Raw genomic sequence first — 27,490 nt, 5'->3', positions numbered from 1 at the left:
ATTTGGATTGCTAAAAATGGTAGTTGAATTTTATTATTAATCAAGAACATGTCAATACAAGAGTTTGAGAAAAATATTAACAACATGCTTTTTGTACCACTGTCCAAATAGAGACGTGGAATCACTATGTCGTTCACCTGAATCTAATGTAACATTGTGTGTCAGCTGTACTCAAACAAAAAAAATCAAAAAGAAAAAAAAGTTAAATGAGATTCCTGCCGAACTTACTGTCCTTTGGCAAAACTGTAATACTAATGCCAGGATCACTAAGTTTGATGAAAGGAGGATTTCCTGTCTTTCTGTCTTCTTCTCTGATAAGCAGAATATTTTTGGCACACACATTCCCATGGATAAGGGCTTTTTCTTCCTGTCAAAGTTAAATGCACATTCAAATATCAATCCACAAATATTTGAACACTTAGTATATCCAAAGTCCCCAGATGGATTTAAACGAACAAAATAGGGCAGTATTAACTAATAAACATTAATTTGGAAGCGTGCTTCGACATAAAAGAAAGTTTTACGGCAGCACTGTGCTTTTTGTTTTACTTTTCAAATGACACACCAATCTGCACCCATGATGAAAAAAAGATCTTAAAATTACTCAGTTCCACTTCATTTGCCAAAGCTGCGATTTTGAACAGTAATGAGTACTGTTCCTGTTCAGCGGCAGGACACGGGTGCTCTCTGGGGGGCCCGACCACCGGCGGCCCCTCTGGTATTCTGGCAGTGCTGCTTTCTCACCACACGTAAGGGCCGGTTGTCCGCAGCTACTATAACAAGGTATCTTCTGCAGGGATTTTCTGCTATCCGTAGCTGGCAGAACGTGTTTCTGCGTAATTTTTTATGAGATTCTCTAAACCCAACTGACACAAACTACAGATTGTCTACCAGCGCTTTTAAGAGATAGGATGACAAAACTCTTTCAGAAATGATTTTACATAAATAAATATATGCCTAAAATAATCTCTTTCACCAACTAACAGATTCTTTTAAACGACTCAACGTTCGTTCACAGATTTCTTTCTTGTTCCTGGGTCAAGATCCTTTCTACATTGCTTCGGAAGACAGAATGTTTTTGATAAAAAATTACACTTATTACTTACTAGAAAATGCATGGCCCATGCCAACTGTTTAGCCACTTCAAGTTTCCATAATATACTTATAGAATTTTTATTCTTTTTCAGGTATGTATCTAATGATCCAAATTTTACAAACTCCTGAACCAGAATATCTGCATTAAAATATACAAACAATAAGGCTCAAGTACAAATACAATAAAAATACATGTAATTTTAAAATGTCATAAAATATATTTATAATATATGAGTATTATAGGTAAAGAGATTAAATTATGCAAAATCTACTAATTTAAAGAAAATTTAACAACGATATACCATTGTATTTTTGGGTTTTAGTTTATTCACAAAAGCAAGACATAGGTATCTAAACAATTACGTATATATATAATATATAATATATATGTTATGTACTTTTCTTATAATGTTAATATACATATATAACTACTCCAGCATACCTCCATGTATTAGTACTGAATTATGGCTGCTTTTTTTAAACAAATGAAAGTTTCTCAGAGTTAACTTCTCTTGCCTGATACTACAGCAGCATCCCCAGTTTTGTTTTTTTTTTAAGTTTATTTATTTATTCTGAGACAGAGATAGTGCCAGTGTGAGAGGGGGTGAGAGACAGAGAGAGAGAGAGAGAGAGAGAGAGAGAGACAGAGAGAGACAGAGAGAGACAGAGAGAGAGAGAACACTCCAAGTAGGCTCCGGGCTGCCAGTCCAGAGCCTCACGTGGGGCTGAACTTAAGAAACCGTGAGATCATAACCTGAGCTGAAGCCAAGAGTCAGACGCTTAACCTACTGAGCCACCGAAGTGCCCCAGTGTCCCCAGCTTATCTGTGGTTTTGCTTTCCACAGCTGCAGCACCCATGGTCAACAGGTTCAGAAGCAGATGATCCTCCTTCCGACTTTCTGTCAGAAGGCAGTAGCCTAATGCTATGTCACAATGCCTACGTCACTCACCTCGTTCCATCTCATCACATACATATTTCATCATCTCACATCATCACAAGAAGAAGGGTTAGTATAAAATATGAGAAATCACATTCACATAAACCTTTATTACAGTATATTGTTATTACTGTTCTGTTATTATTGTTATCTCTTACTGTGCCTAATTTATAAATTAAACTTTATTATATGCATGTACGTATGCGAAAAAAACATAGTGTATATAGGGTTGGCTACTGTCCTCAGTTTCAGGCATCCACTGGGGGTCTTGGAACAATATCCTGCAGATAAGAAGGGACTACTGTATTTAGACATCAAAACTTCCTGAAATTCTTCTTCTACACATAAAAATTTATAGCAATGTCTATTCTATTACAGGCATTAAGGAGAATGTGAGTTTGAACTCCATTCATCCTTTTAATTTATGCTGCAAAAAAGCAAAAATTTGTTTTGCATGGCTTTATCTTTAAAAGTATATTTTGAAAATAGTATTAAGATATATTGTCAGAAAAGCAAGGGTTTGCTTCTAAAAAACTCCTGACTGCCTTTAAGACATATAAAAATTTCCAGCCCTGTCAGTATTGACCAAGTTCCCCAAAGCCAAGACTATTTCTACATTAAGACATGTTATTTAATAATTAAACTGGGTTTAGGATTTATTTACAGTCATCTAGTACTAATTTGTAATATAATAAGCTCAGGTTCTCAATTTCAAATATAAATTTATTGAGATTATTTTATTGTTTCTTAAGCATAAACAGTAAGTTCTATAAATGAGAAAAAAAGGACTTCATCTTTTTAATCATAAAGAAGGAAAATTAAGATAAACTAAAAACCAAAAAAATTCAAGCAAAAAATTTCAACATGGCATCGTGATACATATCTTTAAAGAAATTCTGACAGACTTTCACACTGTAATCCATGTTAGCTCATGGCCTAGTGAGCAATTCGGGGCCTATGCTACATACAGGTCTATGCTTCACATTATTTGTTTTAAAATGCGTACTGTAGGTCTTACCTCAAATTGTGATCCTGCCTGATCTAATATTACAATTACTTAGTTCTCACTTGGTATACATCAGTTTTGGACCTTGCTGGGTAACTAAGACAAATTTAATGACTGTTTTGCTACCCATAGTTAATTTAGAAAACACAATCCACATACTGATAATTAAGAACTGACCACAGGTAAATTTATGTCACAGCAAGTGTCAAAAAGAGAAGGAAATGAAAAAAAAGAATAAATATCTAAGAGTTACAATGAACAAAGCTTAATGAAACTATTTTATGTGGCACTAAGAACCTACTATGTTTCACAGATACCAACTGACTGTCATAAGTTCCATTGTTTTCTGTGTCGTAAAAGAAAAAATTTGCCAATTAAATAATGACTTATCATTGATTATATCACACATCCCAATTTGAGGTATTTTTAAATGTGAAAAAAGTGTTTCACAGGATCAGTGAAATATACAAGCAAGCATAAGAACTGGAATTACATGCTCTGAAACACTGTTGTCCGACTTTTTAAAGAAATGTATTCTTTCATCCCCCTTAATGAAAAATTATGAGAAACATCATTAAAAAAAGAGAGAAATTCAGAACCACTCTAGTCAGGGATAAGTGAGCAGTAGTCTCATTATTGCATTTAGGTTTACTCTCACTTCATCAACCCCCTGAGGTACCTAAATACCTCCACAGAACAGATTTGAAAATCACTGTCTTTGAAAAGACAACCGATTTTCAAAAATATGAAGACATGTTATATAAGCATGGATGCATATTTACTCCACATTACTAATAGAAAATAGAGAATTATGTAATTTTCTGAATGTAAACTTGGTTTTTATGAACAGTCTAAATTTAGCCATAGAATATATCAAATATCAACATCCAATCATTTCAGTCAGTTCCACTACAAATTCAACCTATAGTTTATGTTTTTTATGTAATTCCAAATAAATTTGTGCTAAAATGGCCAGTTATTCCAATGACATATTGAACCATCCACAATCTGTATTGGTATGGTTAACAGAAAAGATTATAAGACATGTTTACTCGAAGACTCTGCTGTTTGGACATTTTGACATAAGGCATATTAACTGTTTTCTGCATTTTAATTTCACTCATTCATTTCCTTTTTTAGAAGACATTGCTGAACAGTTTACGATGTTTTTGGTTTCAACAATATTTAATTCCTTTTAACATGGTTTATACTGATACTTAATTATGATCCTGAAATTGAATTTTCTATATACACAATAGATGCTCTGAGAAAGGCATGATATGAACATAAGGAAGCCCGTAGTTTTACTTACTTTCCTCTCCACAGACACATACTCCATAATTTAAAACCAGGTGCTTGTGAGAAAGCTGGCTCATCATGCTTGCTGCTTCAAAGAAAGACTAAGGAAAAGAAAAAAAACATACAAAAAATACAAAAGAATTATTGTTTGTGTCTAAAAATGTTCATAGGTCAGAGAGATCCCGTCTGTCATAAGAGAAATGCACTTTTTCCTTATTCTCAGGACACAGACAAGGCTAATGCGCTGTGGTTCCCTTAGATGGACTTGACACTTCTATCAACCTCGATGCTAGAGTTCATTCAGAGAAAGCCCCTGAGAAAGCCTGGAATAAGAAAATATCAGTGAGAGAGAGCAATAGTGGCACAGGGCAATATGAATGATACAAGATCAGCAGCCTTAGACCCACAGCACCTGGAGGAGAGAACAGAGGCAGACGCCAGACACTAAGTAAATGGACGAGAGCTTCAAAAAACTTCTCAAAGAATTAAGACTGATCACTGTGCAGATAAAATATCATGACAACTATGTCAGGCATGTTATTAATATCACTCTAACTCAACTAACCTCTGACTAGACCTTCTGGATACAGTTGTGAAGGATCACAACCACCAACACTGTGGTATCCTGGGTTAGAAAAACTTTCACTTGTATGCTTCACGTCACCTTCCGCTAACATCATTTAAGACATGTTACTCACCACAAATGTTTATTATGTCATGTTTGGTGATGCTTTGCTATGTAAAGGACCCTGACAACTGACAAGCAGGTTTCTGCTGGCTAGCATCTCCAGATCATGCCCAGAGGCATCCGCATTTCACCTGAAGCATTCTTTAGGACAGTGCCTTTCAAAAATTTTTTTAAAAATAGATTAAACCATGGAAGAAATCTGTAGAAACCCATAAAGCTCTGGAGAACCAAGTTTGAAAGCCACTGGCTTAATATATGCAGAAATGTAGTAATACCCATAATACAATATTATGAGTAATTAGTTTAGAAATAAGTTATTATTTTTTAAAAATTTTTTTTAATGTTTATTTATTTTTGAGACAGAGACAGAGCATGAGCAGGGAAGGGGCAGAGAGAGAGGGAGACACAGGATGTGAAGCAGGCTCCAGGCTCTGAGCTGTCAGCACAGAGCCCGACGCGGGGCTTGAACTCACGGACTGTGAGATCATAACCTGAGCTGAAGTCAGACGCTTAACCGACTGAGCCACCCAGGCGCCCCGAAATAAGTTATTATTTAAAAAATCCTATAATTCTCTACACCCCCACCCCCACCCCCAGAAAGCATCCTCAGAAAGATCCTTGATATGTATACTTCTAAAAATTACAGTTTTGAAAAGCTGCATGCATGAATGTGCTGTGTCCATATGATTGCATATGTTTAAATGTCATAAACTACATGAGCAATACAAAGAATATACACACCTCTGAATAGTTTCTGTGTGCTTTATCCAGAACTTTTAAAAGAACTTCTGTTTCATGCAGTTGACCATAGTCTCCTACTTCTCTTCTTACACCTTTAAAAATTTTTGTAAAAGTGCCTTGCCCAAGGCTTTCATTCTTTAAAAGAAAAAAAGGAAAAATAAGAATCAGCAAAGATGAAGAAAGGTATAGGAATTAGGAAATATGTTTAATGACAAAGGGTTTTTAAAAATCCATAAGCAAATATTAACTGCACTTTGTAATAAAAGACAGAACATAGGGATTAATGAACGAAGTGCATTTTGGTTCCACCATGTTCTTAAACCCCCTGAATTAGCTATTAACTATCACTTTTTCATAGTGTCATTGTTTACCTACATTTGTTTACATACGAATATTTTTGTTTGCCTTTCATAATAGTGAAAGGCAGTACAGCCTGATCTGTGGAGGCAGAGTGTGGAACTCCTAGTTATATGACCTTTTGCGGCTATTTGGTCTCTGTGCTGCAGGTATCCTGGTTTCCTTATCTCAGGAATGGGGATAATCAATTTTGCATATTCTTGTTATGAACAATAAATTAATAAATACATGAAAGCACTTAGTACAGTCCATACCACATGGACTAGATAAGCGTTAGTTATTACTGCTATCACTAGTGTTTCTTGCTTATCCTTACAAAACAGTTGTTGAAAGACTGCACCCTGAAGTTGGGCTGTCGGTGTTCAAACTGAAGCTCTACTGTTACTAGTTTTGTAATGTTAGGTCATGTAGCAAGTCTCTGCTTGCTGTTATTTACAGGAAGATTCAAGTCTTTATAATTCTGTATAATTCCATCTATTGTATCCTTACGGAACTCAGACATCAGTTATTCTTCCTCATTCCACTCTCTGTGTCCCTTAATCTCTTTCATAATTTCCATTTCTTTCTCCCTATCTGCTGCACCTGAAAATTTTTCAGATTTTGCAATTCACTAATTCTCCCTTCAACAATGGATAATCTGCTCCTTATTTTGTTTTAACGTCAATGAGCATATTTTTCACTTCTATATTTTCCTTTCTCCAAATTGTTCTGGTCTTTTTGATAATGTCTTGGTTTTTTCCCCATGTTTTCCACTCCATTTGTGTCTTTAAACATACATATATATTTTATAACCTCAATCTGAAAAGTCTGTTATATGAAGTTCTTAAAAGGTCTAATGTAGATGTATGCTGGTCTGCTGACTCTTGCCTAATTCTGAATTATTTCCTTGTATCTTTTACAATTTTTGATTAAAAGCTCATGTTTATTTTCTTTGTGGGGATTCTGGGTGGCCTAGGGTAAGAGTATGTTCTTCCAAAAAGATTTTGTATTTGCTTCTTCCAAGCATCACAGGGTAACACTTTTATTTTAATGTATTGGCTTAGGGTTTCTCAGACTATGCAGATGGTATAAAGAAATCGAAACTGGAAAGCTTATAGTTACAAATTCTCAGGAGAGACTTTTTTTCTCTAAGAACCCAACAAAAGCAGACAACACTCCTTTTCCTCTTCTTTTCCTAGTGGATGAATTTTTCATAATCCATGTTGTTTTACTGGGGATGTATTTATTTGAGAGTCCTGGTTTTATTCTGAGATGGTCTCACTTTTAACTCCTGGTCTTGTGGAGGCCTTATAAGGCTTGGCCCTTCTTCGTGTTGCTTGTGATCTTAATTCCCTTGTTTAATGAAACAAATCCCAACCCCCAACATCATCCTGCAGCCCAAACATCAGCTCTTATGCACACTTTGTTTTCAGTTCCTTCTTTATTTTTAACTCCATGCATTTCCCTTACTTTCTTGAGAACTTAAGAATTAAGACATAGGTCTTTTGTAGAAGAGGATTTTTAAGTTTTAAGATTTAAAAAGAAATATTTTTAATTTTTTTAAGTTCATTTATTTTTAGAGAGAGAGAGCATAGCAGGGGAGGGGCAGAGAGAGAGAGAGAGAGAGAGAGAGAGGAAGAGAGAGAATCTCAAGCCAGCTCTGTGCTGTCAGTGCAGAGCCTGATGTGGGGCTCAATCCCATGTATCCATGAGATCATGACCTGAGCCAAAATCAAGAACTGGACACTTGCAGTGCCTGGTGGCTCAGTCAGTTGGGTATCCAACTTTGGCTCAGGTCATGGTCTCACAGTTCATGGGTCCAAGCTCCGTGTGGGCTCTGTGCTGATGGCTCGAAGCCTAGAGCCTGCTTCAGATTCTGTGTCTCCATCTCTCAACCGCCCCTCTCTTGCTTGCTCTCTCTCTGTCTGTCTGTCTCTCTCTCTCAAAAAATGAATGGGCATGAAAGAATGGGAGGGGAGTGGACACTTAAATAACTGATGCCCAGATGCCCCTTGCTCATTTCTAACTCAAGTTTGGTATCACATTTTCACAAGAAATAAAAATATTTAAACTGAGATAAAATTTTGATAATATAGGTTATAATAGGATAGTTCCAAATGTCACATGAATATAATGTGGGATAGGAAATCAAGAAAACCGCTGTTTTACAAGGACAAAAAGGACAATAATTAGCATCTAATGACTTACAAATATCAAATCTTCATTTCTGATTTTGTGAAACACCATTTGGTTCACATTATTATGCCTCTGTAATGTTGGTGATGTTGGTACATCAGAAACGCCATTGGTTCTAAAGACTAGAAGATTTGATTTATCTGTTTAAAAAAAAAAAATGAAAAAAATATATATAACCAAACACACTGAGGATATAAACTGCTCCAAAGGGGTAAAATAAAATGTGTTCTATACATAAGAAACACAACTTGTTCATTTCTCCAACAAAGAGAAATTTATTTTAGGAATTTATTCATTGGGCTTTGATGCATTTTAACCAGTTATTTCAAACATTCAAAACTGTAATGATTTCCTTAATTAACATAATTTTTCAGGAATGTTAATAACAATTTTTAATAAACCTCTTATTTCAAGGGATTTATAATCTTACTATCGTTATTTTAAAAGTATAGAAATTAAAATTCTAAAAGAGTATGAAAGTTTTTACTTAGAACAACATACGAGATTTGGCAGAGGAGTCTTTCAGTAAGTGATTTTATACCAAGTGATTGTCATTTCTTAAATGTCATTTCAGCATTATGGAACTTCAAGTGACATATAGACTTAAACTGAATAATCCTATCTGAGGATCCTTATACAAGAGAACAAGACAAAATTAATTTGTGTTTGGAGCTGCTTCTCTCATATTTCTTTTGTAATCGATACACTGAAGATGCCTTTTACCATATACACAATCCATGACCAGTATTTTAATACTAACTAGAAAATTATTTTACCTTTCAACTTTGGGGGGCAGCATTTAGTAAACTGGAAAATTATACTGTCTGAGCGAACAGTTTCCATCTGGTAGCAATTCAAAAGATCTTTAAGATTACTGAAGTTCTTCTTGGTCCCGCTGAGGTTGTATTCTCCATTCTCATTTTTTGTAATCAAACAATGCTTATATTCGATGACATTATCTCGCTAAATAAGTTTAATTACAAAGACAGAGGGAAAAATCACAGTGGTCGCCACAGTAATTATTGCGACGAAAATGTTATCACAGAAACAACCAACAGAACATTTAGACACATGAACTGTGAATCCTAACACAGTACTGGTATAGGCTGAGAGAAGTGCCTGGTTCCTCAAAAAGGTGTCTGATGATAATACAAACCTTACATAATGGCTCAACAGTTGATTTTCTTAAAAAGCAAGTAAGCAAGCAATGATAATGATAATACCATCCTTAAAAACTTCCCATCATTTACAAGACAACATCTGAAAGTAACTTATAAATACGGACTTCCAAGAGCAGGCTTCAGCCTCTACCTCCAACCTCACCTTCTACCGCAGCCAACGTATAACCCGTTCTAGCTGTATTAAGCGACTTTAAAAATTTCAAGCAAATGTCATGCTGTTCTCTACGTATGAATATACATCCTCTCCTTCTGAGCAATGGACTTTTAGACACTTCTTTTCTATTTAATTTTTATTCTTGAGACAATGCGAGAGACAGAGTGCAAGCAGCGGACGGGCAGACAGAGGGAGACACGGAGTCTGAAGCAGGCTCCAGGCTCTGACCTGTCAGCCCAGAGCAGGACGCGAGGCTCGAACTCATGAACCGTGAGATCATGACCTGAGCTGAAGTCAGACGCTGAACTGACTGAGCCACTCAGGCGCCCCTAGACATTTCTTAACACTAGGGTCAAGTATCATCTTTTCTGTGAGGTACTCCCTAACAACCCTGACCCCATTTCATACGCAAAGATGATTGCCCATTCACTGTACCACTACTGTATTTGCATAATTAACTCTCCTGGTGATTTTAATATTTTCAGTTTTTCAGTGTTTGTTTTATGTGCTATACTATGAACTTCTTTATTCACCTATTTTTTGAGCTACTTATTAGCATATTCAACCTCCTTAAAACCACTTATGAAATGAAACTGACAAAATACCCCAAATATTTCCTACTCCAAAAGCTCTTCCTTAATTGCAACCCTTTTTTGTTATTGTCTATGTTTGTCTATACTGACTAATTACAATGCTCAATTTAGTACTTCTTTGGTATATCTTCCTATTTTTGTTTTCCCAAAAGATACATTTCTTAAAGCAGGGTTATGCCATACACTCTCTAGTATACAGCCCTCATATTAGGTTGAGCAAATAAAGTAAACATAAAAAAAATACATTTTGAATTGATGGTTAAATATGTTGGACTGCTATATATTACAGTAAAAAGATACAATGAAATTAGGATAGATTATTAGTAATATTAAATGCTAAACTTATCAAGTAACCCACCTTATATACTTATGGACAATTAATCTACTCTATATGCTAAATATAAAGTGACTGAATTTTATAAAAATTAAAATAATTGAGTAACCAAAACATTACTTTGTATACTTTTGTAAGTAAGAAAATTTTGGAAGCTGCTATAAAGTTTCTCAAGATTTATACTATGAGGGGCGCCTGAGTGGCTCAGTCGGTTAAGCATCCGACTTGCACTCAGGTCATGATCTCACAGCTTGAGACTCTGAGCCCCGCATTGGGCTTTAGGCTATGGCTCAAAGCCTGGAGCCTGCTTCAGATTCTGTCTCTCTCTCTCTCTCCCTCTCTCTCTCTCTCTCTCTGTCTGCCCCCCACCCCACCACACTCACACTCTGTCTCTTAAAAATGAATAAACATTAAAAAAAAAATTTTTTTTTTAAAGGGAGGGTTAATGGGGGAGTGGGAGGGAGGGGAAAGTGGGTGATGGGCATGAGGAAGGCACCTGTTGGGATGAGTACTGCGTGTTGTATGAAAACCAATTTGACAATAAATTTCATATTAAAAAAGAAAAAAAAATTTTTTTAATTAAAAAACAAAAAAAAGGGAAAAAGAAAAAAAAGATTTATACCATGAAACTGCCTTATAAGTAAGAGTATCTTTTTAGATATTTGGGGTAGTAAACAATGTTAGATGAGATTCAAAATTGCCTGTATTAACAGTGTGGTTTCGGGGCGCCTGGGTGGCGCAGTCGGTTAAGCGTCCGACTTCAGCCAGGTCACGATCTCGCGGTCTGTGAGTTCGAGCCCCGCGTCAGGCTCTGGGCTGATGGCTCGGAGCCTGGAGCCTGTTTCCGATTCTGTGTCTCCCTCTCTCTCTGCCCCTCCCCCGTTCATGCTCTGTCTCTCTCTGTCCCAAAAATAAATTAAAAAACGTTGAAAAAAAAAAAAAAAAAAAAAACAGTGTGGTTTCATTGTAGTTTTATCCTTAAAACATATACATGGTAGATCATTATTCTTAATACTGGAAAACCACTAGTTAAACAAATTATGTTTATTTGTTATTGACCTATTTCATTCTAATTCTATAACCAATTACCATAAAAGGAAAATTTGCTTCTGATTCATTTGGTTCTGTGCTTTGGTAAAGATCTCCATTTTTGCAAAAAGAGACTTGAAGAGACTTGGTCAAATTCGACACGCTAGTAACATCCAAATGTCAAAAAATAAAATAAATTTCAGGGGCAACTGGGTGGCTCAGGTCATGATTCGTGGTTCGTGGGTTTGAACCCCCCTGTCAAGCTCTGTGCTGACAGCTCAGAGCCTAGAGCCTGCTTTGGATTCTGTGTCTCCCTCTCTCTCTACCCCTCTCTCACTTGTGCTCTCTCTCTCTCAAAAATAAATAAATAAACGTTTAAAAAAAAGAAATAAATACCAAATGAAAAGACATTATAAATAATTTTATATAAATCCTAGGAATTATATCTTATTTTTTTTAAGTTTATTCATTTATTTTGAGAGAGAGAGTGAGAGCATGAGTTGGGGAAGATCAGAGAGAGAGAGAGAGAGAGAGAGAGAGAGAGAGAGAGAGAGAGAGAGAATCCCAAGCAGTCTCCTCACTGCCAGCACAGAGCCTGACGCAGGGCCCATCTCACCAACCGTGAGATCATGACCTGAGGCCAAAATCAAGAAATGGACGCTTAGCCGACTGAGCCACCCAGGCGCCCCCACATCTTGTTTATTGATACAGAATCTCTGAGCTTAACTAAGCATTATTATTCTAGTTATCATATCCAGAGCTGTCATTCTGAGTATTAAAAAAAAGAAAAAATTGTAGATAAACATGAGGGGGAAATTATACAGGCTAAATAAAGACGTTACCTTTGCCAGAGGAGGGGAGTGGGATGGGAAATGAAATTTTAAAAAAAAGTTAACATTTATTGTGAAATACTAACCTCGACAGCAAAAGTCAGAAAATATTTATTAAAGTCCTTAGGACTGCATCGAAGTACATAGAGTCCAGTCTGATTACCTGCTTTCTTCAGTTTACTGATGGCAAAATCCATTCTAAAGGTAAAGAAGTAATTTGAATAATATAGCAAGTCCCATGACACTAAGACCAAAATGTAATCTAAGAGATCAAAAGTCAAATCTAAAAGTCTCAGACTTTTTATAAGTCTCCTCTATTTTATATGCTTATCAATTACCTTATAAGGAAAAGTATTACAGTACTTTTTGCGATAAGTTCAAATCAATTTTTAACTATTTCAAAGCTATTTTGCGGTAAGTTCAAATCAATTCAAGGGTTTTAAACACAAATAAAAGGTATAGTAAGATACAGAAAATCACTAAGAACATTTTGTTCATTTGAATTTTCTGTCTTATAATTAAAAATTTAGTTTTTTTAAAAACCATGTTCACTCCGAGAAAACTTCATTTAACTATGCAAACAATATATCATAAAACACATGTCTTTGCTACCATCGCAATTACTAGTATAAAAATTTATATGCCTTATTTTAGTATTTAATACCAAAGTATAATAGAAGACCTATGGCAAGTGACAAAGATTACTGATTTTCAAATTTTACTATATGTTTTATTGAAGCTGGACATCTTGAAAGAAAAGTCAAAAGGTCATCTGTATGAAAGCAGGAAAAATCTGTTTCGTTCATCACTGTATTTCTCATACACAAACCAGTGGCACATATTAGGCACCCAGCAAATGTTCTATAAATAAATGAAAGAATGCTTGAATGGATGGATGAAGAATGAATGAATGAATGGTAGGAGTTTTTAAATACTAAATACGTAAGTTATAGAATGTTCAAGTAGTGCAACTTTTTCATAACAACCATACTTACTATTAAACAGATTAGAGGTATAGACAGAAACAAGTCTTAAACATCAGTCCGGATACGTTTTTCACAAATATTTAATTAAGGGTAGGTTAAGGTCAAGACACGTATGCTCACACTTCCAGACTCTTTCTTCTTTACAAGTCTTTCAAGCCTGGTACCAATCCGAAAGTACATACAGGCTGAGCGATAACTAAAACTCGGGCTAAACAGATGCCGTGCGGGACACTTGGCTTTATCCAGTAGTACAGTCAGGGTCTGTCCCTGTGTGGATCCATATGGAGCTAGCAGCCACAGGGCACTATTTAGGTGCAAAGTTATTAAAACTACATTCAGTTTCAAAACCCAGTCCCTCAGTTGCACTAGCCACGTCGTGAATGCTAACTGGCCGCAAGTAGCTAGCGACTACTGTATTGAACAGCACAGAAACAGAGAGCTGTCACTTTCATCCCTGCACAAAGCACCGCACGCCACTCACTCATCTTCGAAACAGGGACATCACAACACATCTTGTGAACACAAGTTTTCAGTAAGAGGAGCTGGATTATCAAAAAATAATGATTACTAAATTGTGCACTGTGGTTCCTCTGCAGTATTTCAAAATTAATGAAATATAAATTGGATGATTTTTTTTTAAAAAATTAACACTCAAGAGTTACTTAAACACACCTAGGCAGCTAAACACCAGGCTCAATTTAAGCCTTATAGGCTTAAATTAATTAATTAATTAAATTTAAATTTAATCTCAATTTAAGTCTTATAGGCTTCGATACAGAAAGCAAGTGACATCCTAAATGATTCTAATTATTATACAATCTGATTGCAAATCAACTTTTGTTAAGGAAAAGAAAAACCTACTTCTGTGAAATTAAGGTTAGTATTTTGTTCCTAAACTCCTAAACCTACGTATATCATCACTTCGTTGTAAAAAATTCTTTGTCAGTATCTAATTGACTTTTTAAAAAAATTACTTTTAAAGTCTGTATTACTCACAAAATTGGGCCATGACAGTTGCTTTGTATATTTTCAAGCACCATCGGAGGTGCTACTTCTTTACAGAGGTAATGATGTGCATCCGCGGTTAATCTGTAATAGCCATCAATTAATGACACAAAGGATAAAGCTTCTCTTAATGAGCTTAGTTCAATTTCCTAAGCAGAGAAAAGAAAAGGAAATAATAAGCATCATTTAAAAGGTCAACTGCATGTTACATATTGAAAATTCTCTCCACTCCATGTCACTAGATGAATTCTCTTAAATTAATTTTCTTATATGTTGCTCAAATGTCTTTTATGCCTCCCAATTACCCAATATGAATTATAAATTCTTATCTATGAGATTTTACACTCCTCAAATATGGGCTTATCACATCTTTCTAGTTCACTTTTATCCATAATTCTGCTGTATTTCCCAATACCCCAATTAGACAAATATGCCAGTCATCTCAATTAGAAATCTATCTGGTCTAATATAAAAGTTGGTATTAATTAGAAATAATAAGTATTTATTTTTACATACCAAGTATACACTACTAAGATTAAAACATTCATGCTGTAAACTCAAATGTATATAGTATAAACTAAAATCATACATAGCTATGCCATGATTGTATCATACATACGTAAGCGAGCATATAATCAGCCTAAAATGCAACATCTCTTACAATGGAAAAACCCTTATTTAATAGAAGCAACTTCGCCTAAAATCAGGAATAAGATAGAAAGCCCAATACTTAATACTGTGTTGTACTGTATTTAGTTAACATAATTAGGCCATAGAAAGAAATATAAGACTAGCAGTACCTCTATTTGGAGATTATATGATTGTGTACTTGGGAAACCCAAAAGAAGACAACTACTAAACTACTACATCACAAAGATAATTCACTGGGAGATAGGATATACAAGTCAACAGCTTTCACAGATATAAAAAGTACTCAGATTGTGTAATGAGAAAATAGACCCATTTATAATAGCAACCCACACATAAAATAGTACCTAAGATTAAACTTAACCAAAAAATGTACAAAATCAATTAAAAGCAGAAAAGAAAATTAGTCAAAGGTTACAAAAAGACAATCTGCAGAAGAAGACATACAAACAGCTGGTTTACAAACACGTAAGAGCTTGCTCAATCTCAGGTTCTAATTAAGCAAATTAAATATAGCACAGGACAGCAATTTTTATCCATCAGTTTGGTAAAATATTTAAAACCTGATAACATTCAAGGAATCTCCAATGAACACGAGGGTACCGACCTCTCTTCAGGGTAGTGACTTTGTTTCCTTTGGATACACACCCTGAAGTGGAACTCCTAGAACAGGATGCTAAATTTTGTGTGAAGTATATTTCACCACACTTTTAAAGATAAAAAGAAAGACAGGGCACCTGGGTGGCTTAGTAGATCAAGTGACCGACAGCTGATTTTGGCTCAGGTCACGATCTCACGGTTCGTGAGTCTGAGACCCACGTCAGGCTCCACACGAGCAGTGCAGAGCCTGCTTGGGAGTCTCTCTCTCCTTCTTCCTCTCTCAAAATAAACTTTAAAGACAAAACAAAACAAAAATTTTAAAAAAAGGGTCTCCTGGGTGGCTCAGGCAAGCGTCTGACTTTGGCTCAGGTCACGATCTCACGGTTCCTGGGTTCGGGCCCCACGTCAGGCTCCGTGTGGATGGTGCAGACCCTGGAGCCTGCTTCCGATTCTGTGTCTCCCTCTCTCTCTGCCTTCCCCTGCTCACTTTCTTTCTCTCTCAAAAATATTAATAAACATTAAAAAAGTAATAACAAAAATAAAGCCAACAAGTCCAAATACCATCCCATAAAGTACATTATGTTACTACAGGATGTTCATATGAGCACCAATAAACTCTTCTAGAAATACTTATTGTTTTATAAATACCACATTTACAGAATGAAGGCATCCCCTGACAGAACCAGGTAAGCAATTTAAGAGCAGAGTATAAGGGAATTTAGTTCCTCCCTTTCAGTTAAAATAAGCAGGCTTTCTAATGACACTTATCATGCTGAGCACTGTGTGATGTACAGGATTATCAAATCATTATGTTGTACATCTGAAGCTAATATAACATTATGTGTCAACTATACTTCAGTAAAAAAAATTTTTTAATAAAAAACAAAATAAGTGGGTTTTCTGAAGCTGACCAAATAAAGAGAAAGGACCATCTTTTAGAACCAATCACGTGTTACGGCTTAGGTAGGGCTAACCTGGGACTGGTTTACGTTTTGTTATGTGAATCCCAGAAAGCACTGTTTTAATGAGGCAGCATGACTGGCATGATGCACATCCCTACTGATAAAAGCAATGTCGTCAGGACTGAGCATTACAACGGGGAACTGACACAGCCCACGGCAGGGGAGTGGAGGAACTGCTAACTTGCCAATCATAAAAATGAGTGAGAAACACTTTAATGCTCAAGACATTCTGGGAAGACTGTGCTGGTAGCGATACAAAAGCTAGCTGTACCCAAAAACTTGCTCAACTGATGTTTACATTTAGAGTTATATTTAAAACTATCATCAGAACGCCTACAAGAAAATAACTCTGGCTTCAGGACTCTAAAGCACTTATTTCTGACAACTGTTAAACGTAATCATTATGTAACTACAGAGCAAACTCACCAGATTTTTACCATCTTGCTTATGGATAGTTACAATTCTACTTTCATTTGAGCCTTCTTGGTTTCCTTGTTTAATAGTCACATCAATGATATCAGGAAAGTCACAATATAACTGTAAATCCTATAATTAAGAGCATTTGAAATTAAAAACAGGCAGAACTAAGGGAGCCATTTTAAAATAAGACTATGAAGGACATAACGTGCATTCCAAATTCTTTAAAATAAAAAAGTATTGACAGCAACAGATCAGCATTAAATGGGATTCCCTCCCTCAATAGTCTAACCCTAAGACTTACTGTGTCTTGTTTACCAAGAACTAATTATGCTACGGTACCCTTCAATCCAATCAACATGGATAGGAACTATTGCCAGAAAGTTGAAGTTTAACCAAGAAAAGAATGAACGTAATCTAATAATAATCCAAGAACATAGATACGAACAAACTTAAAACTTGTAGTGTAAGACTTAAAAAAATAACAAGTAGACATCATCTTAAAATCAATTAAAATTAAACTTTTCCAATTAAACTTTATGATTGTGCTTATTATCAATAATGGTAAAATTTCAAAAAGAGGCAAAACTACCTTAAAAATCACTTTTAGAATTCAAGCCCTTTTGGAAACTGTAAGAACACCATTAGTAATATTTGTCATAAAAAACAAATAAAAAACCATTTAAGAACAATAAGAAAAGAATTATAGACATGACCTTGATGGTTTCACAGTATTAAAAACTTCCACTTTTATCAATGAGAGAAGAGAATCGCAAGTTCATGTTTCAAATGAGAAAAATTACTTTGTTTCTATTGGCATTCACTTAAATTAACAAAGAAGGAGAACATATCATTAAGGATTACCTGTTCTGTCAGTGTCTCACTTTCTTTATGTTTCCCTCTTGACCACTGAATTCCACCGTTTCCAGTTATTACAATGGTTGCAAAAATCTCCTCACCTGAAGGACCTCTTCCAGGTTCTTTTACTTCAAATTGCTCTGTGTAGAAGGCAGACTGAAGTGTTTCCAGATTTATAAGATACTTAAGTTTCAAGTTTCTGGCAGTGGCTTTGCAATGGCTGAACTGCTCAATGAATCTGCGAAATCTATACCTTATTCTCTTCCTTGTCAAAATATGATAGTCTTGGATCTTTGCTCGAACACATTTTGGTAAGAATGTCTTGTAGCTATGGATAAAGAACACACAGAGAAAGACAAAACAAACTGGAACACAAATCTAAAATGAAATTGAAAGAGAAATTAGCACCTTTCTCCACGACAGGTAAATGCAGCAGTGCAGGAAGTAGTCAAGTGGAGAAAGGGGACAGGGCTGGCACCGATATAATATAAATCCCGAAGGTTTTGTCTGAAGATGTGAAAATATACAAAAATTCTGAGTTACCACAAATGTTTAGAACGGGATATGTTAACTTTCTTCCCCTAATGAAATGAAGACTTAGTCTAGTTAATAATGGAGTCTCTAAAAATTTGTTTTCTCTGGTCATCCTACATATCATTTTTTGGGCACTGTGTTGCAAATACTTCCTATGATGCCATACACCAAAGTGTATCTGAATTCTGGAAACTGTTACATTTTGTTGGAAGCCACTGTTGTTCCTTATGCAAACATATTTCTTTGGTATACATTATTTTCTAGGTCATTTTCAATAACTCCTAATAATTCCTTTGCAATCAAAATGATTCCACTTAGAAATGACTCTTTGGTAATTCTGCCTCTATGTAAAACATCCTAAAGAAGAGAGATAACTTCCCTCCTGCTCAAATATCTGACAAATGAAGAAAATTTTATTTCTGAAGGTACAACTACATTAAATTTCCATGCCTTCCCATGTGCTAATCCTTCTTCCCATCACCCGTCTCCTATCTGGTTGGCTCTTACTTATTCCAAAAGTCCCAGCTCAAGCATCATCCAATCCAGGTAACCTCTCTCAATGACTATATTAGATGGTCCTCCCTTTGTCAGACAGTATTCTGTGCACCATTCCATAGTATCACTTATCACTCTATCCTGTATTTCAGTATTTATAGCTAGTACTTGAGCTGACTCATGCTGAGAGCTTATTATTACAACAGAAGACTACTGAGCTCACTGCTAAAGAGCCATCATTAAAGTTTAAGTTATATAAGGCTATAAATAAATTATATTAAAAATATAGGCAATACTCAAAATGTATCACTTCCGAATTATTTTACATTTAAAATTTTATTTAACATTTTACTACTAGGCTTTTGAGGTTGTGTACCTCTCTCATACATGAGGGGTGAAAAAGACCGGCTATTGTTCGTCTCTTCCCAATTCTACATTCTGGCACGTCAGGTCGATACCCTGAAACTGGCCATAGACAGGATTTATACCACGTATATCAGCAAAGACAACAAACAAATCACATCTTTGGTTTTTTCGAGAACTGGCTGTTACACATGGGCCAGCAAACCCCTGCTTTTCCCTTCCCTAAAGTACCTGAAGCCCCGGAGGAACACTCTGTTCCTTACTTGAGTAGCACAGCTGCTGGAGACTCACTGATGTGGCAGACAGGGCAGGACAAACTCATAATCACCAATTTCAAACATGCTTGCAGCATTACCATCAGTTTTACAACACTTCTCTGGTTCAACACATTCTCCGAAGTTCTACAGCTATGTCCACCCTCTGAAATTTCCCCAAACCACCTTTCTTCTGCCTGAACCCTCAGCTGAATTCCTCCTTACTTTCATCAAGCGACTTCATCTCTCTCCTAGAGGTAAAAAAGCTTCTTTAAGCAGAGCCCCCTCAATATCCGGCTAGCAAACCTACAAACATGTGCACTCATTCCCTCCTCCTTCGCACCTGCTACAATAAATGATGTAAAGCCCCTTCTTTGATTTGTATTTACCTGGAGCCTCTCTCTTCCTCTCTATACATCCACCCTCTGGGATGTTTTACCCTCTTGATCCTCTTCCATCCACAAAATACCAATGTTGGCCCCACCTTAAACGTAAAATCTCTTTATCCCACATGTCCCTCCAGCTACGGCCTATCTGGGCTGTTTTTTAGAGTTTATACAGCCATTTCCACTTACTCTTCAATTCACTCCAGTCTAACTTCTGATCCATCATTTCACAGAATATGCTTTTGCTAAAATCAAGAAAAACTTCCAAGTTGCTAAAATCAAATTCCCACATTCGTCTTATTTGTTATTTTTCAGTAGCATCCTACCGCACTGTTAAGGAGCAGCACCTCTCCTTAAACTCTCTCCCCTTAGTTTTCCTGATTTTATTCCTGTCTCGTGGGATACTCCTCAATCTTCTTCACAGGTTCATTCCCCTTTGCCTGGTGACTAAATGTTAAAGTTCCTCAAGACTTTATTATGGGCCCTCTTCTCTTATTTATACTCTCTTTCTCTCTAGATTCTCTATATCCAAATGACTCTGATATGTGTCTGCAGCAGTGACCTCTAAACTCCATATCCGTATCTTCCAAATACAAGCCAATCTACACATTTAATTTCAATGTCCCCAAAGCTGCTTAAACGATGTGTCAAACCAAACTCCTGAGTCCTGCTAATGCCCCTAAAAGATCCTCTTACAGCGTTTCCTACCTAAGTAAACAGCACCAGTAGGCATCCTTGGTGCCACATTCTCCTTCAATCCCCATTATTCCATTCATCACCACATTCCCCTGATTTACCTTCTAAATATTTCTCTTAGTTGCCCATTTTTCTCATTACCAACTCATTACTAACAGCACCGCCTGGAGGAAATACTGTAATAGCCTTACTCTCTGGGCGACCAGCATTTTCATTTACTCTTTCCACTGTCTGATTTGTTTTCTACACTGGAGTCATCGGGATCTTTTAAAAACACAAATTTAATCATTCCACCCTTGCTTAATCCTCTTGCATATTTTCCGAGTGTTATTAACCTTGTCAACATAGCTTTAAGGTCCTAGGTTCTGGTCTAGCCCCTGCTTCACCTCCTGCTAATAACTCTTTGGGTTCTAGCCATACTGATTCTCTTTACTCTTCCTATGCTCCCTTCTGCTACAAGGCCTTTTCCACAAGTCTCCACACAATCCATCACTCCCCACTCTGCCCATTAAATTCTACTCTTTTTTCAGATTTTAAAAGCCACACTCTGAGGGTGCCTGGGTGGCTCAGTCAGTTGAGTGTCCGCCTTCAGCTGGGGTCATGCTCTCACAGCTTGTGAGTTGGAGCCCCATGTCAGGCTCTGTGCTGACAGCTCACAGTCTGGAGCCTGCTTCGGATTCTGTTTGTCCCTCTCTCTCTGCTCCTAACCCACTCACATTCTGTCTCTGTCTCTCTCAAAAATAAATAAACATTAAAAAAAAAAAAGTCACACTCCATTTCTTTTCATAAAAATTAATTATATATAAATAAGCAAATATATAAAATTTAATAAAAGTCTGGATAGCATAGAGGAGAGCCTCAGGAAGTACAGAATAAACACTGAAAAGATTTAAAAATAGAATCAGAATACAAAATGATTCTCACTTTATCTACTTCAGTCAAAAACATTAGTTACCAGGAGACTTACTAAATTTGGAATGCGATTTACATAAACATTTCACAAAAATGCAAAATACACAGCCATCAATGACTACTTTTTGATAAGGCTTTTGAAAACGTATTTGGATATAAAAAGAGGAATTTAAAATATCACATACAACAAGGCTTTCTACTTTGATGCCTGGCATAAAGGACCCGGCATACATCCTGTGGGAGGGAATAGCATAGGAATGTGTGATTCCTGAACATGATGAATCCACTTCAGCGTCATGCTATCAGAACTAGCTAGATTTGTTAGAAACATTAAATTTTTTTCAAGAGACTTAAAGCTATTAACTCTTGAAGCATAAAAACATTTTTCCCCATGCTTTTCTTATATTGAGTTTTTAGAGAATTCTAAACTTGAGGTTCCTAAAGGCTCTGAAATTGAGCCTTGGCTTAGAAATGATAGTATTTTTTGTACTATGAAATAAAATCTGCATCTTATTATTATAGTTGGAGTAGGATTAGAAACTTTATTATTCACTTAGTTTTTTAGGAAAGGGAGTCCAGTGAGATGAGCTGAATAGCTCAAGTTGCTATGTAAGTGGCCTTGATCCTGGCCTGATATTTACAAACTCAGCAGTCTCCTTTAAACTCTTTGCATTTTCGAGTTCTTTTCTTCCCACCCTTTAGAAACTTAGATTTTAAAGAGCAGATAAAGAATGAAAATACAAAAATCTTATGCATTTCCCTCACTTTCTACACTCTAACACCTAAGCCATCATGTCCAATTAGGAGTTGGCATACAAAACAGCATCTAACACACACACGCACAAAGAGCTGCACACACACGTACAGGTGCACACGCACACCCAGAGGCATGTGCTCACAGACAGGGACACATCTAACACACGGGTACAGACAAAGAGATGCACCTTACATGCGTTTTTTTTTTTTAAGTCTGGGAGGGAATATATATTTTATTATACTAATCAGAGATCCATATCCTAGTGGATATTTCTGAGAACAAAACAGTTTATTTCATTCTGTCAGCAACTTATCATTTATCTATTCTCCCACCAATCTTGAATAGTTTAACACTGAGTAGAGTTTCCTGATTATTTCTCAGAAATAAGCACTAAATAGGAATTCAGAAAACATCAGTTGAGTTAAACTATATTAAAAAGGCAAGCAATATAGGAATGATTTGCTTCAGGACAGGCAGATAGTATTTATCTAATATTAACATGTCATGACATAAGAAACAAAAGCAAAATAAATTAGACTACTTCAAAATGTAAACTTTTGTATTGGAAATGACGCTTTCAAGAAAGTGAAAAAATGATCCAAAGAATAGGGAATATATCTGCAAATCATACGTATAGTAACTTTCATCTGGAAACTTGTAACCAGAATTATGTAAAGAACTCTTACAACTCAATAATAAAAAAAATACTGAGTTGTACATTTATTTATTTTTAAATATTTATTTATTTTGAGAGAGAGAGAGAAAGAGCATGCAGGAGAAGGCAGAGACAGAATCCCAAGCAGGTTCCACACTCACAGTGTGGAGTCCGACATGAGGCTCAATCTCACGAATCATGAGATAGTGACCTGAGCCAAAACCAAGAGTCAGATGCTTAACCGACTGAGCCACCCAGGTGCCCCTTGAACTGTACATTTTAAATAGGTGAACTTTATGGTTAAGGCCTAACAGTCATCTGAAAACAAAACAAGAATACTTAAAAACAAAGAGGAAACACATTAATTAATACCCTGCAAATTGGGTACGTAACTGTTTTTAAGTTACTCCGTAAAGGAGCGACCAAAACTAGTTATTGAGAGAAGGACTTGAGAAATAAAGGGAGTTTTAACCAGATTCATAACACCCTCAAACTTTTCATCCTAAGTATGCAATATGTAAAACATAGATTTAGTCTTGAAATTAAAGAAAAACTCAAAGAACTGTTATAATAATATGTACCTTTAAAAGGAGTAGAAATTTTGCAGCCATTAAAGCTGCGCTGGGCTGTAGGAGCAGTATTTCAACAAATCCTACTAGGCATGACTGTCAAAATTCAACATGCAAACGAGTAATTTGGAGAATGTGGAATGTGGATCACTTATAAAAGAGTCTGCTGGATCAGTTATAAGATGAGTAAGATCTAAGGATCTAATGTAAAACACGGTGACTCTAAATGATAACACTATTGTAGAACTGAAATTTGCTAAGAGCGCTTAAACATTCTCACCAAAAAAACAAAAACAAAAACAAAAACGTAAATAAAAAAGATAATCATATGAGGTGATGGATGTGAAAATAAACTAGATGGGGGAAATCCTTTCACAACGTATACATATATCAAACCACCATGATGTACACACACTTTCAATCATCTTACAATTTTATAAGTTAATGAAACTTCAATAAAGCTAATATTTTTAAGAGAATCCCCTGGAGAACAGGTGAAGACTGATACTTGTGGACTTCACTTCAGATTTACGGAATCTAAATTCTTGGGTAGCACTTGGGGCGCCTGGGTGGCTCAGTCAGTTAAGCATCCAACTTCGGCTCAGGTCATGATCTCATGGTTGGTGGGTTTGAGTCCCGCGTCAGGCTCTGTGCTGACAGCTCAGAGCCCGGAGCCTGCTTCGGATTCTGTGTCTCCCTCGCTCTCTGCCCCTCCCCCACTCATGCTCTCTTTCTCTCTGTCTCAAAAATAAATAAACATAAAAAAAATTCTTGGGTAGCACTCAAAGATCTTCACGTTCAACAAGCACCTCAGGTGATACTAATTCAAGCAAAATACGGGTCAATATGTGAGTAATACTGCTTCAGAATTATGTACACACACAATCTGAGGATCTGCTATCAGAAATTATGCCTCCAGGTGTTCTTTTCATCCTTCTGACTTTACTTAGCCTTTTCAAAATAAATGAATCAAATAATTAATAGGTATCAAACCCCTGTGATATTTTGTGTAGTACTCCAACTCTTTCCATAATTTTTTTAAATTCTAAGATAAATCAGTACTTGGGATGTAATGTACAATATGATGACTATAGTTAACACTGCTGTCTGGTATACAAGAAAGTTTTTAATGGAGTAGATGCTAAGAATTCTCATCATAAGGAAAAAAAAGTTCTTTTTCTTTCTCTTTATTTGGTACCTATACAAGATGATGGATATTAACTAAACTTACTGTGGCAACTGCTTCACAAATATATATAAGACAAATCATGATGCTCTACACCTTAAACTTATAAGTGCTATATGCCAATTATGTCTCAATAAAACTAAAAGAAAAGCCAGAAAAAAGAATTTCTTTTATCTCACAAAGTATGTGTTGTACACAAGGAAGAACAGTTACCCATAGAAGTTTTAATTGTGATAAGATCAAAAAGTATCAACACACAGAAAATACAATTAACTATAGAAAAACTCCCAACTGTTCATATTGATGTATATGGATTTGCATAAGGAAACTACCTGATAGAGCTATAGATGTCCAATGGGGTTTGATCCTTCTCTTTGGCTAGTCTCATCATATCTAACACTGCCATTCCAAGACATTCTTCCTGCGTTTCATGAGTCACCGGTATTTTTATCCATCCATGTAAAAAATCATGCCGCCACTACAGGAAAAAAATTTAGAAGGAAATATACCTTAAATTTCACTATCACATTTTAATCTATCGTATTTTAACCTATAATTTCTAGAACATATGCATTTAAAAAGAACATCACCTCCTTCCTTGATGTCCAATTATTTTGCCATAAAATTTTAGTAAAAGTTTTGCTAATGGAAACTAATTTAAACTGGGTTCCCCATTATACAGTACATATGATGTCAATCTGTTTCACTGCTTATATCTTCCCAAGTTATATCCCCTACATAAAAATTACCCAAATTAAAAGACATTAATTAATTAAATATGTCCTGAGTTCCACATATGTTCAAAGCATTATACTAAGGACTGTGTCAGATACAAATAGAAGTCTCCCTCAAGGAGACTAAAATCTAGCAGGGAAGCTAAACACGTAAACAAAGTATTATAACACCAGATATCTACACTAAGTGCCACACAACACATGTTTCAAGGACTTGAAAAGAAGTTGAAATTATACCAGTTGAGATAATCAGAGAAGGTTTCAGGGAAAATTCAAAATTTCATGTAGTCTTAAAAGATGAAGAAATTTCTGATATACAAAACAGGGTGATAAAATAGAAGGAATGATACAAAAACAAAGCACAAGGCATATTCACAGGTACAAACAAGTTTGGTTGGGCAGACAACTTATGTAAGGGAATAGTGTGGACTAAACCTTGGAAAACTAAGTTGGAGTCAAACTGAAGGTACCCTTGAATGACTTGATCCTAACAAGCAATAGACAACCATTTTTTTAAAGCATCAGTTTCTCACAGCACCTTTTCTTAAAGCATCATGCCTCTTCCATTGGTAGACATACCAATGATAATAAAAAAGTGCTTTAAGGAAATAATGTGTATTCAAGGAGACTCTGTAAGAGGTACAAATATGAGATAACAAGGATCTGATGTAGGGAACAGAAGACACTAAAAGAGTTTGAAAAGAAATGATAACGTTATCATGATATAAAAAATGAAGAAAAAGAAAAAACAAAAATTTCAAGATTTTGGTCTAGATGATTTAGGAATTTGGAAATCAGACTGAACATGTAATGGGAGAAAAGAACAGCAAAACATAAAAAGCACCAATATTCTAAAAAGTAATAGCAATTTTCTTGATAAGAAAGGTAAGAATTACAATATTAGCTGAAATACCAATGTTTAACCAAGGTTTTAAAGAAACAATATGGAGGGAATATACATTTTTTGCTGAGTATCTATGAATTCATTAAAGGTTGTCACAGGGCAGCAATTTATTTATTTACTGAGGTGCTATAAGACAATCCTCAGAAGAAAATGAATTTAAAAGGGACATCTGGGGCGCCTGGGCAGCTCAGTGGGTTAAGCGTCCGACTTCGGCTCAGGTCATGATCTCGCGGTCCGTGAGTTCGAGCCCCACGTCGGGCTCTGTGCTGACAGCTCAGAGCCTGGAGCCTGTTTCAGATTCTGTGTCTCCCTCACTCTCTGACCCTCCCTGTTCATGCTCTGTCTCTCCCTGTCTCAAAAATAAATAAACGTTAAAAAAAAAATGTAATAAAAATAAAAATAAAATAAATAAAAGGGACATCTGATTTTTGGCTTTTATTGGCTTACCTTTCCCAAATCTATCTTTCTATAGTAATATCTTATGTACTTTATACTTTAGTGGCTGAACTTTTTTTAGTTATTTAAAAATCTCAACATATCTTATACTTTGATGATGGCACCAGTCAAATCTGCTTTATTTAGTCTATAATATGCATATAATCTAACCTGGTATCAATATGAGCTGGATAAGTTAATTACTACCTTATGTATTTTCTGGGCACAGATTTAGAGAAATAGAAACATTAATAGAAAATTACATGTGGTATTTATTATCTAGATACAACTTAGGATTCTATTGTGAAATTATTTTGCTGTGCTAGGTAAGAAAATTCTTCCTAGGAAGACAAAATTAGAAATCATCCACAATTTTTCCTGATCATAAGTATGAGATATCACAGTATTAATACTACGGTAAAGCAGCTGAATAAACAGTTTAGGAAAATCGTCTTCTTAATGGGATTTAAATTAGCATGCCACCAAAATAAAAACCAGTTCTGCAGCACAGGTGACATAATCATAAAAGAACATAAAGTCATAACCTCATAGTATCTATTCTCAAAAGCCTATCTCTCTTTTTAATGGCTACTGAAACAAAGGTTTTAAAAGCTACTGAAGCTATCTAAAAGCTGGGTGGTGGTCAAATTATTTTTGACAAGAGCACCAAGATCATTCGATGGAGAAAGAAACAGTTTTTTCAACAAATGGTGC

The 27,490-nt window shown here is 35.7% G+C and overlaps 1 protein-coding gene across 3 annotated transcripts in view; it reads right to left on the bottom strand.

Moving 5' to 3' along the window:
- JAK2 (Janus kinase 2) overlaps positions 1-27,490 on the bottom strand; it is a 118,100-nt gene that overhangs the window by 26,615 nt on the left and 63,995 nt on the right. For all 3 annotated transcript variants that reach the window (XM_058695842.1, XM_058695843.1, XM_058695844.1), the window contains 11 exons: positions 25,036-25,181; positions 17,903-18,224; positions 17,048-17,167; positions 14,403-14,560; positions 12,507-12,618; positions 9,076-9,262; positions 8,312-8,439; positions 5,768-5,902; positions 4,352-4,439; positions 1,107-1,234; positions 229-367 (listed from right to left, as the gene is read on the bottom strand). In XM_058695842.1, the coding sequence (XP_058551825.1) occupies positions 229-367; positions 1,107-1,234; positions 4,352-4,439; positions 5,768-5,902; positions 8,312-8,439; positions 9,076-9,262; positions 12,507-12,618; positions 14,403-14,560; positions 17,048-17,167; positions 17,903-18,224; positions 25,036-25,181 (1,663 nt within the window). The remainder of the gene's footprint in view (positions 1-228; positions 368-1,106; positions 1,235-4,351; positions 4,440-5,767; positions 5,903-8,311; positions 8,440-9,075; positions 9,263-12,506; positions 12,619-14,402; positions 14,561-17,047; positions 17,168-17,902; positions 18,225-25,035; positions 25,182-27,490) is intronic.

This window comes from Neofelis nebulosa, chromosome 12 (genome assembly GCF_028018385.1).
Source record: "Neofelis nebulosa isolate mNeoNeb1 chromosome 12, mNeoNeb1.pri, whole genome shotgun sequence".
Taxonomy (NCBI): Eukaryota; Metazoa; Chordata; class Mammalia; order Carnivora; family Felidae; genus Neofelis; species Neofelis nebulosa.
The sequence above is the reverse complement of the archived record's forward strand: the minus strand, read 5'-3'. Positions and strand labels throughout refer to the sequence as shown.